Source organism: Acanthisitta chloris, unplaced genomic scaffold, assembly GCF_000695815.1.
Source record: "Acanthisitta chloris isolate BGI_N310 unplaced genomic scaffold, ASM69581v1 scaffold8988, whole genome shotgun sequence".
NCBI lineage: Eukaryota > Metazoa > Chordata > Aves > Passeriformes > Acanthisittidae > Acanthisitta > Acanthisitta chloris.
The window spans coordinates 33810-51080 of record NW_008688655.1 but is presented as its reverse complement, the minus strand read 5'-3'; the positions used below and the strand labels follow the sequence as shown (position 1 = coordinate 51080).

Sequence of the window (17271 nt, the reverse complement as noted above, 5' to 3'; positions counted from 1 at the left end):
CTAGCAACAAACAAACAGAGGATGTTCACCTTCCACATTGGGCAGGGTATGTTTGTGCCTAGCTTAGTCTTTTCCTTTTCCAGGTTCTACCTTAAACCTCTTGCCACAGAAATTTCTGAAGAAACTTCTGATCCTTTTCTCCTTTAACAAAATCTCATGTGCTGGCTGCCTTTGGGGAAGATTTATTTATTCTGTAGTACTGATTACATTTTTTCAGTATCTCCTGGCCATCATCTTTTCTCTTCCTTTTAGATGAAGAAAGCAGTTTTTCTGGATAAAAAGCTGCCGTGACTGCAGAACCTCTTTTCAGAAGCTCCCCAGGCATGAAGGCATCATATGGCTGTGGCACTTCCACTCAAGGCTAGCAGCCATGTAACACTGGATTTTCTCTTTCAGCTGGAATCTTATTGTTTCTCCATAAAACATTAGCTAAGTCTTCACTGTAGCTGGCAACTCCAGCACATGGACCACGGCTGGATCTGACCGGACGTGAGAAGTAACACCACCAGCTACTGCATAAACGTAACCTTGGGCTCTGCTATCCCTCAGCCACACTCAAAACTGGGATTCTGATCTCTGAGTCAGTTTGGGCACTTGAGAAACATTTTACCTACAGGGTCTGTGAAAAATTCTGCGTTTCAAATCAGGCCCATGAGGCATCAGCAGGGCAGAACATAAGCAACGAAGGGGAGCTGGATGGTTTATACCCGACGGAGATCGCCTTGTTCCTAATTCCTTCTCCTTACTCTAGGAGGAGATTTCACTTACTCTTTAGGAAGCTGAGACCTCAGCTATGGAGAAATATATCTGGAGTAGCTATACTGACTTCAAAGCAGACGCTCCAAGTTTTAAGCCCGCACGGAGAATAGAATTTGGCGCATGCAGTGCAGTTGGAGGAGTTTAACTTCCCTTTGGAGAGGACCCTGTGCTCCCCAGAATGGGACTAATTGGCCAAAGCTCTCTCTCCAACTGGCTGCCACAGTGTGGCACTCGCAGCAGGGAACTCCAGGAGGAAGGGGAAAATAAGGCTATTCTAGAGCAGTGTTTTTCTTTGTGAAAACACGGGCGGAAGGTGTCCAACATTTGTTAATAGCAGTGATTTTGTGACAGCTGAAGCAAAGCCTGCTTAAAGCCAGACCAAGTTTACAGATGTGCTGCTGATTATTTTGAATAATTAAATGGTGTAATACCCAGCTGTGATGAATAGCACTGGGGTCACAATTCATAAATAATTGAGAAGAGTGAGTCGCATTTGATCATCCTGATCAAATTCTACTCTCTGGAGAATAAATGTTTGTCCTGAATACCATCAGCGTTGTTAAATGCCTCAATATTCCTGCTCAGCCATCCAGCCAGCAGTCAATTGAACTAAATCACTTTAACACCTTACACATTTGCCTTCCTCATGAATACAAAATGTTTCTAACTTACACAACGTTTTTTGGGCATCAGACAAAGCAGCCACTCTTTATAGACAGTAACCAAACAGCAACAATAAACGTTTTAAATGATCCCATTAAAAACAATTCCTGCATAGAGTCTTGTCTTTACACTGCAGTAAGCAAAGAAGCTGTAGATATAAGGCCACCTATTTTGGTTCACTACTTTGTTTGTAAGAGCTTCTCTCTGATTCTCATGCAGCATGCGAACACACCTCCTTTTGCTGGTGGGGTAGCACAGCTCCATGCAATTTCCTGGGGCTCCTCTTGCTTCTCAATACTTCCAGAAGTTCATCAGTGACTGTGATTAGACTAATGAAGGAAAAGCCTGCCTCTTCAGCCTGCTCTCTGCATGATGTTTACCATGCTTGCATAGTATGGGTTTGGTGACCCAGAGGTGAAAAACTACTTTCACTCCATTGGAATTGCCTCTAATTTATAGCACATTTATAGGTCAGAATTTCTTACATAGGTAACAAGATGCAAACGGTAAAATTGTCACATTAAGTAAATACCACCAACTAAATCCCAAATCCTTTCTCCTGGGTTTTACTGGAACAAAATAACCCATGACTTCAATAGCAATCTTTCCTGTCTGAACGGAGCATGAACAAGGACTCAAGGAACTGACCCAGAATTTGGGTTTTCATTCAAGACCACATTCTACTACTTTTACTCATAGTAAGCACTATTTTACTACTTCTGGGCTACTCAGGGGGTATGTGTGATTAAGAGGAGCAAATTCTGGACCAAGAAGAGCAAAATAAACTGCACATCGTAAGAGAAGCCCGGAGTTAAAACCCACTGTTTGTATTTTCATGTTGTTCCTGGGGGATTGCAGGCAGCTCTTCCTATCTAATTAAAACCTAGGAGGGTTCTCCCTTGAAGGCATCAAACCTGTGGTGGTTAGAAAGCATCTGTAAATGTCCAGCCCCACACTGTTCATACCCAGTGGCAAATTGGTATTATCCTGCTTCTTCTGACACATTTGAGCACTGCATTTACCTGACATGACAGCATCACACAGATGTCGCATGGTCCCTAATTATTAATACACAATTAACTTTAGGAAAACATTTTATTGGTGGATCATTAAATCGTACCTCAAAGTCTTCTGAGAACCCATGCTGGTTATTAGAATACAGCTCACTGATGTGTTTAACAAACTGCTTGACTGGAATTGCTTCCATATCATCTGTAGAAAAAAAAAAAAGAGATTCAGGGTTGCTCTTTGTCTCACACATAATAAAGCTTCAGGAGAGGAAGTCTTCACTCAATATTGCTTAGACCTGAGTTCCCAGGGGCAGAGCTAGTTCAATATGTAGTAATAAGAAATCTTGATAAATCTGGCCGATTTTGAGGTAAACATTTCATATTGTATTTCCAATTCTAAGCACTACAATTACAAATACCGAGAGCCTGTTCCCTGGGATGCTAATTTACCAAGTTCAATTGAAGTTCAAGGATCATTTAACTCTTGCTCACAGTTTGAAGATGGCTGTGGATGGGCTGAAGAGGCCTCCTATCCTTCCACGTATAAAAAGAACAGAAGAGACCCGAAAGATGACAGTACAGTTGACAATTGCTCCCAGTAAGGTTTTAAGCAGACACACAGGCCTTTCTCATGAAAGTCATGAACTTTTTCCCTTTCAAACGATGATGTAGAATCCAAATGGATTTATCATGAAACTGCTTCTGAGCAAAAGAACAGGCAACACAACACCCACACTAGTCTGAGTTCTCTCTCATGCCAGACACTATTCATGATGTCGAATATGTATTCCACTGGACCATTAGTTCTTGCTCAGCACAGTGCAAATTCCACCCAATACACTAATAAATCACTCACAGACGTTTTCTTAAACGAAAGAATTTGAAGACTTGAACTGAATTAAAGACAAACAAGACTCTTTCAAGCACCTGGGACTCCAGGCAGATTCTAATAAAGCTGGGGTGTAGGATGGCTGCCTTACTTCTCTCTTTACCTCTCTCAAAAAAAGGCCTAGATATTGTTATAACCACTACTGCAGTTGGTAGAAGCACTGTGCTTGCCAAGATTCACCAGCTAATATTTTCAGTCTGGCATTTAGAAAATGCAAATTGCTATACAACTGTGATTACTTTCAGCATGTGAAATAATCTATTGCCTGATGGCTACTATTGTTTGATTGCATGATTTTATGGCAATACTCTGGTATTTATATATTCCACTTAATACTCTTCTGAAGATTGCATCCAGTTTATGTTTACTCCCAGTAATTCAGTGGTGTATTTTTGCTCCCACTTAGCAGCCATATGGTTTGGTGCTACAGCTGCATTATAATCTGGGTTCTTTTCCTTTTAAACATCTACATTATGATAGAAAAAATCCAAATATTTCTACAAATACTTAGCAAAATTTAACGATAAATAAATAGATGTGACATTTACTGTATTCAGAGTGAAAGATCTTTGGCAGCTAAAACCTCTAAGCTGTCACATAAGCTTTTCTTAGCAAAGGGTATGAAGATCTGTATGTGTAAATGAGGTTCTACTTTGGCAAGAATTTTATAGATCCCTGACAATCTGATTTCTTTCTGGCTGATGGCAGTTAATATTGACCATGTCATTACTTCTCTCCTCTTATTTATCAGGTAACGCTCCAAGGTGGCTTTTTGAACTTATTGACATCTTCAAATTTCAATCAGCTCTCTTCTATTTTATTTACGAGAGCCAATTGTTAAAGATATGTTTGCAATCTGGTCACCTCACAGTATAGTAATGCTACTTTAATTAACCACATGCTCATTTACTGAATAATACAGAACTCAAAACATTTGACAAGTGTATGCTCATCTAAGCAAAAAGCTGCAGCCTGTGGAAATGCTGTCATTTAAAAATATTTAAGTGATAACATTCATTTTCTGTAACATTGAGAACATCATCATTTCAGAACAGCATTTGTATTAATACTTTTGGAGCCAAGACACTTGCATGGAATGATCTATAGGAACAGTATTCAATAGCCACAACCTGTAAAACAATATTCCTGCACCTGAAAAGTATCCCATACATACTAGATTTCCCTGAAAATAGCTTGTGCTATGATAGCAATTTCATATATTCTCACAAGAAAAGTTCCATAGTTATCATCTGGTTTTTTTTCTTGCATAGTCTAGCTCAACTGAGACCAACCAAGATCAAGGACTCACTGCAGCAGACCAATGTGTCCAATTTAATTTTGCAGAAGGCAGAATTTAATTTTAATTGTGGTCTGTGAGCCAAAAAATACATTAGAGATAACATGCTCTCCAGCCCATTGAATTCCCACCAATTTCAAGGATGGGTCTGCACCAGAGATCCATGGCAAAGTATGGTTAGTTTTCTTTTTATCATTGTCACTGCATGGTGGCAGTATGTCTCCACCTAGATAGCCACTGATACCTCACTTCTCTGTTGTTCACTGTCCTTTAGTGTTTCTCCTCCCTTTTTCCTCTTCTGCGTTATTCATTCAAATCCCCTCCAGGAGCTTTTACCCAATGCAGTTTCTTACCCTACTTGATAACATTGGCAACAATTACACATCAAATAAATTAAATAGGAAATCCTGTTGACATATGAGCTCACTGGGTGGGAGGGAAATGAAGTTGCCCATAAACTCAGGAAAACCACGTTGGAGCAAATGTAATTATATTACATATTAGGAAGATTAAAATCAGAATCATGAATGCTAGAAACTAAAAAAAAAAAAGGTTTGTGGTTTCCAGCTTTCAAACTGGTGGAATAACATGGTCCTAAGGACTGTGACTGGGACATGTGCAGCCCTGAGGGGACAGGCAGGCTGCAGTGTGGTAGGATGTGGTTGGTCCTCCCTGCACACCCATCCTGCCCCAGCTGACAGCCCCAAGAAAGCAGCTGGACATGAGATACAGCCTATTACATCAGCCAGAGAAACAGGAGAGTGTTAAAGCAATTTGGGCCAATATTTTTCTATTCATGACTTCCAATTCCACACTTCCATCAGGAACACAAATTACTTTAGCAGGATACACACATGCTTAGCCATGGGCAGCTTGCCAGACTTTGGGTAAAAGATGTGCTGACACCCTCAGCACTCTGGACTGGGATCTGCTCTGACGTTGTCCAAAGATGACTGTAACCTTCTCCAAGCAAACCAACAGATGTAGCTAGATGCACAGAATCTGCTTTCCCTTGCTCTATCGTCAGCCCAAAGGCTTTGGTTAAGCCTTCTTTCCATCTTAAAGCAAATAGACTTCAATGACTATAATTCTTTGAGTCGATTGAAGAGATTAATAGAATCCTATAACAGCTAATTAGCAGCTCTCAGTTGTTCTGTGCATATTCCCTTTTGCACCATATACGTTTTCCCATCAAGAAGCTGGAGTGACATTTGATATTGTCAGTGTGATCCTTACATTCTGCAAGACCTACACAGTATTCAAAGAGAAGAGGGAGATGTTTTAATAACATACCTTCACCTCTAACACCACAGATAAAATTACAGTTCTGTCTAGCTTGGGTTTAGCCATCTGTTTTATCAGTGTCAATAAAGTGATTCTGGATTTACTTCATTATGAAATATGAGCTGAATCTGCCACCATAATAATGGACTAACCCTTTGTGTTACAGAGAGAAAGAATTACTTGTAGATGGACAGGGAGAAGGGTTTCTGGAACTGTATATAAATTTATGATTATCATTATAAACAGTATAAAATTTAATAATACTTTTTATAATCAGATAATACTGAAGCTGACAGGTGGGGGGGCCATGTTTAATTACTGTGCTAGATATTTAACATGTTGGTGGAGTTCCCATCATCACTTGCTGGTCCAAGACAAGTGCCTGAGAGAAGTATCAAATAAACCCAAAGGGGAGTACAATGCAGCTCATTTCCTGCCACAAAGAGACAATGGCAAGAAGAAAGTCATGTTTGTTTGAAAAAAATGACTGTAGAGGAAAACCTTCACTAGCACCTCCTTTTCTAAGAAATGACAATTGCCAATGCAGAATAGTGAACACATTCCTACAATAGCCACCTTCAAAAGAAGCCCAAAGTGTATAGAAGCAATAAAGTTCGAACAGGGTTACATTTTAAGTTTGGATAATTACTAATCCTACCAGGAAGGATTTTCCCATAGCTCCCACTTAATAAGCTGCCTTTGTAATGTTAAAGCAATAGGGGCCAATTTCAAAAGAAAAATAGGATATCCTATCAGAAATGACATTTCCACATAATAGGGTCTCAGATTCATTTTGATTCATTTAGAGCCTGAGAGCTCACTGGATAGTTTACTGGCATTGGATTGGAATAGATGGGTTTGGGTCACAAATTAATCCAGAAGGTCAAAACCAAAGTGCTTCCTCATATTACCTTTATTTAGTTCGGAGTTTTGGTCTTCCTGAAGACTTGATGTTTTGACACATGAAGAAGTCTTGGTAAGAATACTCTTGGTGTCTTTCATTCTATTTGTAAATGCTTTCTGGTTTTCAGCTATTATCTTACCCAGCCTACAAAATCCAATATACTGCTTGCATCTTATGCTTTACTCTTAATGTGAAAGCTTATTCCATTTGTTTGTTGCTGCACTTGAGTCTCTCATTTACAAAGCCACCTGGATTCATGTGCCATAGCTGTCACGTGCCTTGGCCCATCTGCTCCAACAGCAGCCACTTACTGCTTTGCTCAGCAGCCCTGTGCCATCCCCTGCATCTCAGGAGCTCCTCCATCAATTCTCAGCATGCTCTTCACAGCTGGCTTCAGCCAAAGGACGAGGGGACTCTCCTGCTCCCCTGTCCCTGCCTTCAGGGCCGAGCAGTGAACTGAATCAGCCTGCTGATCTGGATGATGACTGTAAGAAAGGATTAACTGATTTGTGGGGAAGGAGAAGAAGGATTAGTTGTCAGTGGTGTAGATGGGTTGATCCTACTCATTAGGATGAAGAATAGTGTAGTGACAGAGAAACTGCCCTTTCTGAAGGCAGCACAAACCTAACTTAGCTTATGACAATTGTGAAACCAGTGACAATTCTTAGTGACATTAATCCTGGAGAATCTACTCTCAACAGCATATCCTCACATTTTCTGCAAAAAGGCTTTCATGATTGGAAAGAAATGTCGACCAGTAGGATCATAACAGGACTGGATTTGACCTCTTAACTTACTGAAAAATAACATATCTGAAAAATGCTTTCTCACATCCATAGCAAACAAGCATCTGTCTGTCCCCAGCAGCACACAACCCTGAGATGTCAATTCATCTTTCACCCTCTTACTCTCCACTGCTGGAGAGAATATTGAAGGCAATCATAGGCTTTTAAAACATATTTTATTGTTAACCACATTCATTGACGTTCACGAGTTTTTACTTCTTACAAAGAAGGATGGAAAAATTCTGCAAACAGCTGGAATACTTAGCATCAATATTTAGGATGCATATTACTTAAAACTGAGTCTAAGAGCCATTCCATAAGCTACAATGCATACCAGAGTGAAGGCTGCAGAGCTCTGGCAGCAGAAGTAACCATGTGGAGTGTGATCCCAACAGATTAATTTCCACAACGAGCAATGGGGCACTCATAGCTCAGATTTAAACAGGATCTATGCAGCTGCACCATACAATATGAGAGTGCACACAACTCTCAGTACTAAATGGGGATGTAAATAAAGCCCAAATTCACCTGTATTTGGTCTATGTCTAGAACAGTGGCTCATCATAAAGAATCCTGCAAGGATTACTAGCACACCTTTGGGCAAAATTCTGCCCCAGTAGAGGTTATTGAAAAATTCCTATCAATGCCACACAGGTCAGGTGTCTACCTCTAGAGAGAAGCTTAGACAAAACCACATAAACCTACAGACTGAGCATACACTCCAGAGTGCACATATTTATGAGGACCAGAAACTTCACACACTGCTCAAATTTGGCAATGATTGAATTTGAAATGTCTGGGCAGGCAAACTCCATAGCCAGATCCTGTCCCACCTCACGCTAACACTGGACTCCAGGAGTAATTCCACACGTAAAACAGGGCAGTGCCCAGCTCTCCTCAAACCTTTTTAGATTGAATGCATTTGAGTGACACGTATTGCCAGAGCCTTTAATTCTGCAGTACACTGGCTTTCCTTGCATGACTCTATAAAATCAGAATGCAACTGAAGCCATTGTATTTCATTTGGAATAATGAATCCTTCTGACTGATCACATTGTTTGCTGTATGAAAAATGGCCAGAGTATAAGAACAGTTTTATTTCTATAAGTATCAATTAATTTATAATAAAACAAAGTCATTTAAAAATCCTAAGAGTGAGAAGGTGTCTGCTTTCTGTGGAGATCACATCTGCGTAAGTACGACAAAGGCAGTGCAGTAGGTTTAATTCTAGAAGATCAAACTACCTGCTGAAGCTCTTTAAGGGTAGTATCCTCCTGAAGTCACTGACCTCAATAATTGAGACAAATTGTAAATTACAATAAATTAAGATGAATAAGAAATTGTGAAGAGTTGATTCCTGGGGGCACTAGTCCTCATTAATGCTCACATTTTTGGAATCATGTGTTTATGAAGTACTGTTTTTTATTAAAATCCACCTTTCAAAGTGAAAAGGCATGGAAAACACTGAATACCTGTGAAAGTCCTGGAAAGATGGGTGTGTTGAAAGGAAAACAGGAGCCCTTTCAGCAAGATAATTGCTATCTATTTGTTATAATCAAGTCAAATGAACACAAGGGCAGGTTTCTGATAAAGGAGAGACACATGAAAAAGCAGAATCTGAAAAATCACCCGTATAATACTGTAGCTACATTCATCTCTCTTGCTTCAAGACTTAATTTACTGCAATGCTATTAGCCATGTGTCAGTCAGGAATATAAAGATGTTAATGATAAAATTTTATATATGTCAAAATAAGAGCTCATTTTAAATCTGCTTGTACAAATCTTAGATTAGGTTATCATTAATTATAAATGTAATAGCAATACATTTCTTCCCTTTAAGCAAAAAACCAATTTCAGACCAAGAGAATGAAACAATGTGAATTTTTCCTTAGCACAGACATTAAACATGATCTTATTTGGTATTGCCTGCTAAGGAACACAATTTTAATCTCACACATTTCCATCCTCAGGTCCCAGTTATGCCACCAATTACACACATGCCTTACATTTGTGCACATGGAGGTTCAACTCCAGGGCTCTGCAGCCCAGTGTGACAGCTCTCAGAAAAGGATCTATTCACATTTCACATGGTCACCATAAAAACATGTTCTTTTGTGATGTAGCCAACTCCTGAAGCCTCCCCTAAAAGTACCATGATTAGATATCGTACCATAAATTCTTCAGGGTACTGCAGGAGCAGGGTTGGTAGCAGAGTAAAAGCAAATTGGATGTTCCCTAAAATACCTTGATATTTTCTTGGCTTCAGAGGATGGCTGTGTTTGCAATATTGCGTTCATGAATTTAATTGAAGCTGAAGATAGGTACAATTCACAATATGGTGCTGGAACATAAATCCACAGGGAGCAGAAAGCAGAAATAAAGTCTTAAACAGCTGAAGAGCACTACCTCTGTGCTCAGTGAAGAGCTTCATGCCCTTGAGAAATAAGTCCTCAGCTGCAGTTAGCACTGTTCCCTGTACCTTGCCAGTGAGTAAGGCTCACTGTGCTCAGTACATTGTCACTGTCACAGCCACAGACATGTCCTGGTCTCTGCTCTTTAGCTCTGGGGATGCAACTTGAGACAGCTACATCTTAGCAGAAAACAGTCAGATACCAAGCCTGTGCTGGGAACCTGCAGCTTCCTTGTCAAATGAGATAGCTTGTTACAGTCTCTTAATAGGAACAGTTTGTCATGGGGTGGATGCTACCAAAAGATCTCAGAAGTGCAGGAGCTGAGCCTGTAAAAAACACATCGAGCCTGACCACTGACATTTGTTAGGAAAGATTCGAGGCAACCATGGTTATTGAAGAGCTAAGAGTTAGTAAGATGGACTCATGATGGGACTCCTTCTTGTAACCTTGAGCAGACAGAGGGAAACGAAGGAGGGTCATGGCTGCTCTGACCTTCACACTCTTGTGTGACTGCATGAGGTGGACAAAACACCTTTTCTCTGCAAGAAAATTGGCTACTCTGCTTTTTCCTGGGCTCATGCACCCACACTGAGACATCCTTGAAGAAGCATGAGAGTGTTTCTCCATCAGATGCTGCCACTAGTTGTGGCAGTTGTGTATTAATAAATACATGATTAATAAACTCCAGGGCTAGTAAAAAAACTAATTTACTGCCCGTTAATCCTAAAACTGCACACACAGTGATCCAAGAACTGGGAAATGCTCCTCAGTCTTGTAGTCCAGACACAGCTGAAATGATCGGCATCACTTCTGAGAAATTTTACTTATACTAAAAATAGATGTGAGAGACTTCTGGAAAAATATGCTAAATGAATCAGCTGCATTGGCCAGATCTAGTGTTCTTTATGATCTGTGTTTCTCTTGACTGTGGGCAAAACTACGTTCTGGAAAGCTAAATGAATCAGCTGCATTGGCCAGCTCTAGTGTTCTTTATGATTTGTGTTTTTCTTGACTGTGGGCAAAACTACAGAGTTCTGAGCTTTGCTATCGAGTCAAGTCTCAACTATCTCTGAACGTCTCTCACAAGTAAGTCCTACTGACATCAGTGCCACAGAGTCTCTTGTGCTCATGGGCTTGGCAAGGAACCAGTAGCTAAATGAATCAGCTGCATTGGCCAGCTCTAGTGTTCTTTATGATTTGTGTTTTTCTTGACTGTGGGCAAAACTACAGAGTTCTGAGCTTTGCTATCGAGTCAAGTCTCAACTATCTCTGAACGTCTCTCACAAGTAAGTCCTACTGACATCAGTGCCACAGAGTCTCTTGTGCTCATGGGCTTGGCAAGGAACCAGTAAGGTCCATTAAGAACCATTAAAGAATAATGCTCCACCCAAGAGCAGGAAGGCTCTGAGACAAAGGAAAGGAGTAGGGTATAAGTGGAATTTATGATAGTCCCACTGTTTGATATCATCTAAGTAGCACAAAGATGCATTTCTGCACTGCTGTCATGGAGCAGGTCTTGTGAAAGAAAAACTGCTAAGGGATGTATTTTGGTTTTCAGTGTTGCAAAACACAAATCTGCAGCTATGATGCTACTGTTATTACTACTTACACAACTCTACTGAAAAGGATCAAGTCCAGAAAGATCCAGAAACTCAGTAAGGTATTGACCCAACAATGGAAAAGACCAAACAAAACCAGGGGCAGGTTTGCTGAGTGACATCTTGCCAAGACCAAATGTTATAGTGAAGAGATCCAGGCAAGGATGATGTGGATGTGGCCAAAATTAACTGAGCATGGAGGCAAAGAGAGAAGATATGGAGAAATAATTTTGTTGGGCTGAATGGCAGGGGATTTTCAGAAACCTGCCATTGATTACAGGTGCATTACTGTCAGGTGCAAGGCTTATGTGAGTTGAGATTTATACCTCAGATGTAATATCCAGTGGGTGACTCAGTTAATGATATCTCCTTTGTCCTGTGTTTCTCTAGATCAGGCAGTGCAGATAATTATGAATAATGATAACGATTTGAGTCTCAGAGAGAATTTGCACAGATAAGCACACACCTATGGGTGATGTGGCTTCATGCACAATAATTAAGCACATATGCCAAGGGAAGTGAAATAGAAAATGGGTAAAATCATTCCCTTACAAGAAGATTTTTTTTAGATTTTGCACCTGAAAAGTGGCACCGTGTGCCTATGGCAGGCAGTTGGCAGATTGATTTGGAGTTCACAGATCTGAGAAAACACAGGGTCTGCATAAACAAGACAGGACGTGGTGCAGAAATGAAACACAAATGCTACCTCTGAGCATGCCAACGCATCACGGAGCAGAGTGGTGGCACACAGAGACACCAGTGCTGCTTCTGGAACCTCTCGAGCTGTGTCAGGACGTCGCTGTGCCTGGCTCCCAGACACCTGGCAGAGCCACACCACACCTGGGACAGGACCAGCCAACCCAAACCCACTCCGTTCCTCCGCCTGGCAGCTCACTGCATGCTGTAGATGGGTCTTGGCAATTCTGCTGAACATCTCCAGCCACACTGCTCTAAATTGCCATCAGTGTGGCTGCTTGCTCATGACTGAGAATGGAAGTTGGTCCACTAAATTGCAGGCGGTAGAGGCATGGTCCCATGGGGTTCTATTCAAATTCCTCTTGTAAGGATGGGGTTTCACAACCTAACAAGGTTACCTCAAAAAACTTGTTTCTGTGAAAATGCCACTTAAATTTTGCTTTGAGGATCAACAAGGCAAGTAAGACTTTCTCACCCCCTCTGGCAGCTTCCAGAGGAAAAGTTTAGAGGCTTATCATTTTATCAGTTGCCACCAGTTCAAAGGAGAATTTTGTCATTTCATGTTTTTAAGGCATTTCAGTGGGCTGTCTATGTGGGAGCAGCAGCTGACGTCAGGGAAGTCTGTCATTTAGCAACAGGTATATGGGGGAAAACATCCTCGTCTACATTTCCAAACAAGGAAAATGCCTCAGAGAGCGTCAGGATCTTTCCAGGCAGTATCTTCCATCTTTGGAAAAAGCCAATGTAGCTGGAATTTATCTCTACTAACTTTGAGGCCCATTATAGATTCCCTGTACAGGTAATAGTTAACACACCCAGAGTGAGGAACTTCCAGAGGATGATTTGGCTTTTGGTGGCCTGAATAGCTCTACTCTCAGTGCCAAATTCTTTGAAGTCATCAGTTCATTCTCTCTTAAGACTTTTTGGGGCATGATTCAGCTTCAGATTAAGGCCCCTCCATTTGGATGTTTGTATGCAGGTGTCTAAATGTCCATTATAGCCACAAAAATGTCATTAGATTGGGAATTCAAGGGCTGGATTCACCTTTGCATCCAATTAGACGAAACGTCTTTCTAAGGTCCAGTTCTTGATGTGCCTTATTGCTCCAGAGCAATCCTTGCACATTTTCAACTACGAGGCTTTTCAAGGTGTCCTGCAGCACTTGCTCAGGGGGTGCCTTAGTCTACAGTGCCCCTTATCAGGGGGGAGCAGCTGTTTCTTAGCATTACCAAGTCTGAGCAGACCACAGTGTGCACTGCAGTGATGGTAGCGTCACGTCAGTCCCAAAGCTGCTGTGGTCCAACAACCTGGCTTGCTCTAGTCATGGGAAGAGGTCCCCAAAAGGCAACATTCAGTTCCCAGTCACTTGATGGTATGTGTCAGAATGGCTGCTGGAGAAGCACTGGTGCATGTGCTGGCCTTACAGTACCTGCTCTCTGCACAGTTTTAAAGGAACTTCTTCAGCCTACATTACAGTTCTTTTGAGTGTTGTCCAGTGTTAATGGACTGACCATCAAAACTCTGCAACAGGGGAGAGCCATTTTCTCAACAACACACTCTAGCATGAAAAGATAGAGCTTTCTGATAGTTTACCTAAGAAAAAAAGTCACAATTACCATAAAAATACTATACATTAGCCAAAGAGGCTTCTCTCTGAGGGGAGAATTTCTCTCCTCACACTGCCTTGTGCTCATAATCCTCTGGGCTTTGACCCTGCTCTGCACAGAGTCCAGCTCAGCCTATCCTCTCTTTCCCCACACACTCCAAGGAGGCAACACATGAGAGCAGGTTTGGTGGAACCATTAAACTGACTGCCACACGCAGCCTCAGCAGGGAATTGTTCCTCTTGGCTTCACAGTAGGAAGTATGGAGTTCTTCAGCTATTTAAGTTCTTTTGTGAAAACTCATCACAGGTGGTCTGAGACTAAAATCTGTTCCTGAAGGAGAAGGATGACTTCCTGCTAAGGATGTGAGGTGGCCAGGACACACGTTTTAGTCTGCCACAGAAAGGAGAGGAGATGATAGCATGTTTTTTTTAATTTTCAGTGGCATGGCATCAGACTGCAAGGCAAACTGCCTAACACTTTCTGTAGGAATGTAATAGCTGACCTTTCATACTAGCTCCCATGGGTACTTTGAAAGACTCTTTCTAGAAATAAGTCACACATGTCTACCGAATAAAATCAAGGAAAATATAACTGGATTCTTTCACTTTTCTAGGAAGCACATTTCTCCAATGTCTCAGAAAAGGCTAAGAATGTTTTTGGCAAAATGAACCTAATTAGCTGCAGATTGAGTCCCAGACCAATGACACAAATTACAGGATTTGAGAAGGAAACTTAAAACACCTTCAAGCAATGAGTACAAGCATGTGACAGACTGAAGCCAATACAACATTTTGAGTATCTTAATTCTGCCTGTGAGACTGACCATCTTCAAAGAAGGCAGCGGCTGCAAAGGCCAGGGTAACACCAAGCTGCTCTCTGTCATCACAGCTTCAAGGCAGCTGCATCCTGCACTTAATAATTCCCTGGGGAAATGCCTCCTGAAGAGAGAATAGCACTAAACTCTGCTTCCAGCTTCACTCTCAGTATAGCTGAGAGGAGAATTTGACCTTTGGTAACTTGATTAATACCAAATTAACAGATGGCTTTGGACTTGAGATTGTTTGCCTATCCCTGTGTCTCGCTGTCCTGCCTGAGCCCCTCAGACATCACCTCTGCACACACTGAAAGTGGGGGCAAGGCCCCCAGTCTTGAGAGAGCAGTGGAGCTGCACATCCCTCCTGCACAACCTGCCCTGGTGGAGCAGCTGGTTTCACCCTGGATGCAATGCCCTAGTGTTTTTAAGAAGTGTTACTCATGTTTTTGACATTTTACAAAGGTTATTCTGAAATTTCTATTAAAACAACGTGGGAGAGGTGCCTGTGGAAAAATACAGCACTGGCACTCAGAGCCCCATTGCAAAGCACATTAAATTAAATGAAGCAGCACCAATACAACAAATTTCTACCAAAGCCCCATGATTTATCACAAGCATAACCTTCTCTTTTTTCTGTAATTAAACCAGACTCCAAGTAGTGCAAGCACAGGAGATTAAGTCTGTCTTACCTGGAATAGGTATAATGGGAATACTTTCATTGGGCACCACTCGGGGGGAACTGCTGTCCTCCACATAGAAATGGGCAGTCTGAAAACACTTTCTGTTAAGGGAAAAAGAATGAAAATAGATTCAGGGTGTGAAAAATTGACCTCTGAAAGAAAAAAACCAGACAAAAAACTTTCATACATGTTCTGCTTCTCCATTTCTGTTCCGTTTCTGCTCCACACTTTGAAGTGTTACAGTTTTAAAACATTGATGCATAAAAACAGATGTGCATTTTCTACAATTACAATCCTAATTCCAGATTCTGGTGTGCTCTAATTCACTGACACCTGACATCCACCCATCATAAATGCCTCTGTATATTATTGTTAAGTATTATTGAACATGAAATTACGCTCATAAAAGTGGCTGCAAACACATTTCAAATACATAATTCAGAAAGAAATTCTGCACACAAGAAACATATTGAGCATACAGTTTAAACCCAAATCCACCTAATACACTCACATCTCCAGGGAAAATACACTTACAGTAAAAGTTTCTGCTGTGTAACAACCAGCAAACAGTTATACAGCATCTATAACTCCTGCATACCATGATGTTCTGCTCTGAAAGTTCTCCTTCAGACATTAAGTTTGCTTGGTTGTTTGCTTTATAACACTAAAGCCATATAACCCCCAGCCCATCCTCCTCCTCCAAACTTGTATTACATATGCTGCTAGAGAAAAATGCAATAAGACACTTAGCTTGGGCCCGAGGACTCATCTCTGAAAAGGCCTATAAAGAAGAGCAGAACTTAAATCCACCTGTCTCTTTTTTTACCTGTATTTAATGCAAAGCAGAGAGCACAAGCTGGTCATCACAGAAAAGGAACTGAGCAGAATAACATCAAGAGATCCGGGGAGACTCTGCATGGTGATGTTAACTGAGGCAGGGTTTTCCAACCCCAGCGTCACTGCTCATTGCTGACTTAATGAGCTGCTTGAGGCTGGAACTGAATATTTAATGAGTCCTGCTTGGTGTGAGCAGCTATTGTGGCAGGAGAAGGGTCTGCTCTCATCTGTTGGGGCACTTAACAATAGCTTCCCATTGCAGAAAGATCCCCCTCCTTGCCACCTTTCAACTGCTCCTCAACACCTGAGCAAAGTTGGTGGTGGCCTGGAGAGCTGTGCGTTTGTCAAGTTGTTGGTTCCCTTGCTCAAACATATTTGCACGTAGTGGCTTCTAAGTTCCTGCCCTTGCAGTCTGCTCCTTGGGCACTGTGGTCTCCATAGAGAGCCCATGGCAGAGCTGGCTCTGCCCACTATGGCAAAATAATTTGTGCTCCCTTTGTTTCCAACATCCATACGTGCCTGGGAGGAAAAGAGTCACTGAAAAACCAAACCACTCTTAGGTGAAACCAGAACCTAAAATAATCATGGGTGCTTGCCTTCCGTGCATCTGTACTTTCTACTGCCCAGGCATGGTGCTTTATAACACAAGCACATGCTATGGCAGCACAAGTACAACTTAAGACAATACAGAAGCAGGAGAGAGCAGATTTCCCAGCATGGAGCCATTGTCTGGGAGCAGCTTTCTATTTTCAGGCATGATGCCTTGCATTGTGCTGAAGTTATTTATTTAGTGAGTATACTTTTGTAAAGAAACACCATAAGGTGAATTCACACATGAGGATGCAAGATGTGCAGTAGTCTCACAGCATTTAAAAACATCGGTTGAACTCCCCCCACCAAACCCTACTTGCTCCCTGTTCTCATTTTTTTTTTGGCAGCCTTTATTTTGGACAATGCACACCCTGGGGGCACACAGCAGAATAAATCAGTCACACATAAAGAAGAAACTATGAATATGAAACAGGCAAAATGTTC

The 17271-nt window shown here is 41.4% G+C and overlaps 1 protein-coding gene across 1 annotated transcript in view; it reads right to left on the bottom strand.

Moving 5' to 3' along the window:
* PTPRG (protein tyrosine phosphatase, receptor type, G) overlaps nucleotides 1-17271 on the bottom strand; it is a gene marked incomplete at its 5' end in the record, with an annotated part of 76346 nt that overhangs the window by 25269 nt on the left and 33806 nt on the right. Inside the window, 2 exon segments of the mRNA XM_009081112.1 lie at nucleotides 2543-2634; nucleotides 15409-15500. Of these exon segments, the coding sequence (XP_009079360.1) occupies nucleotides 2543-2634; nucleotides 15409-15500 (184 nt within the window).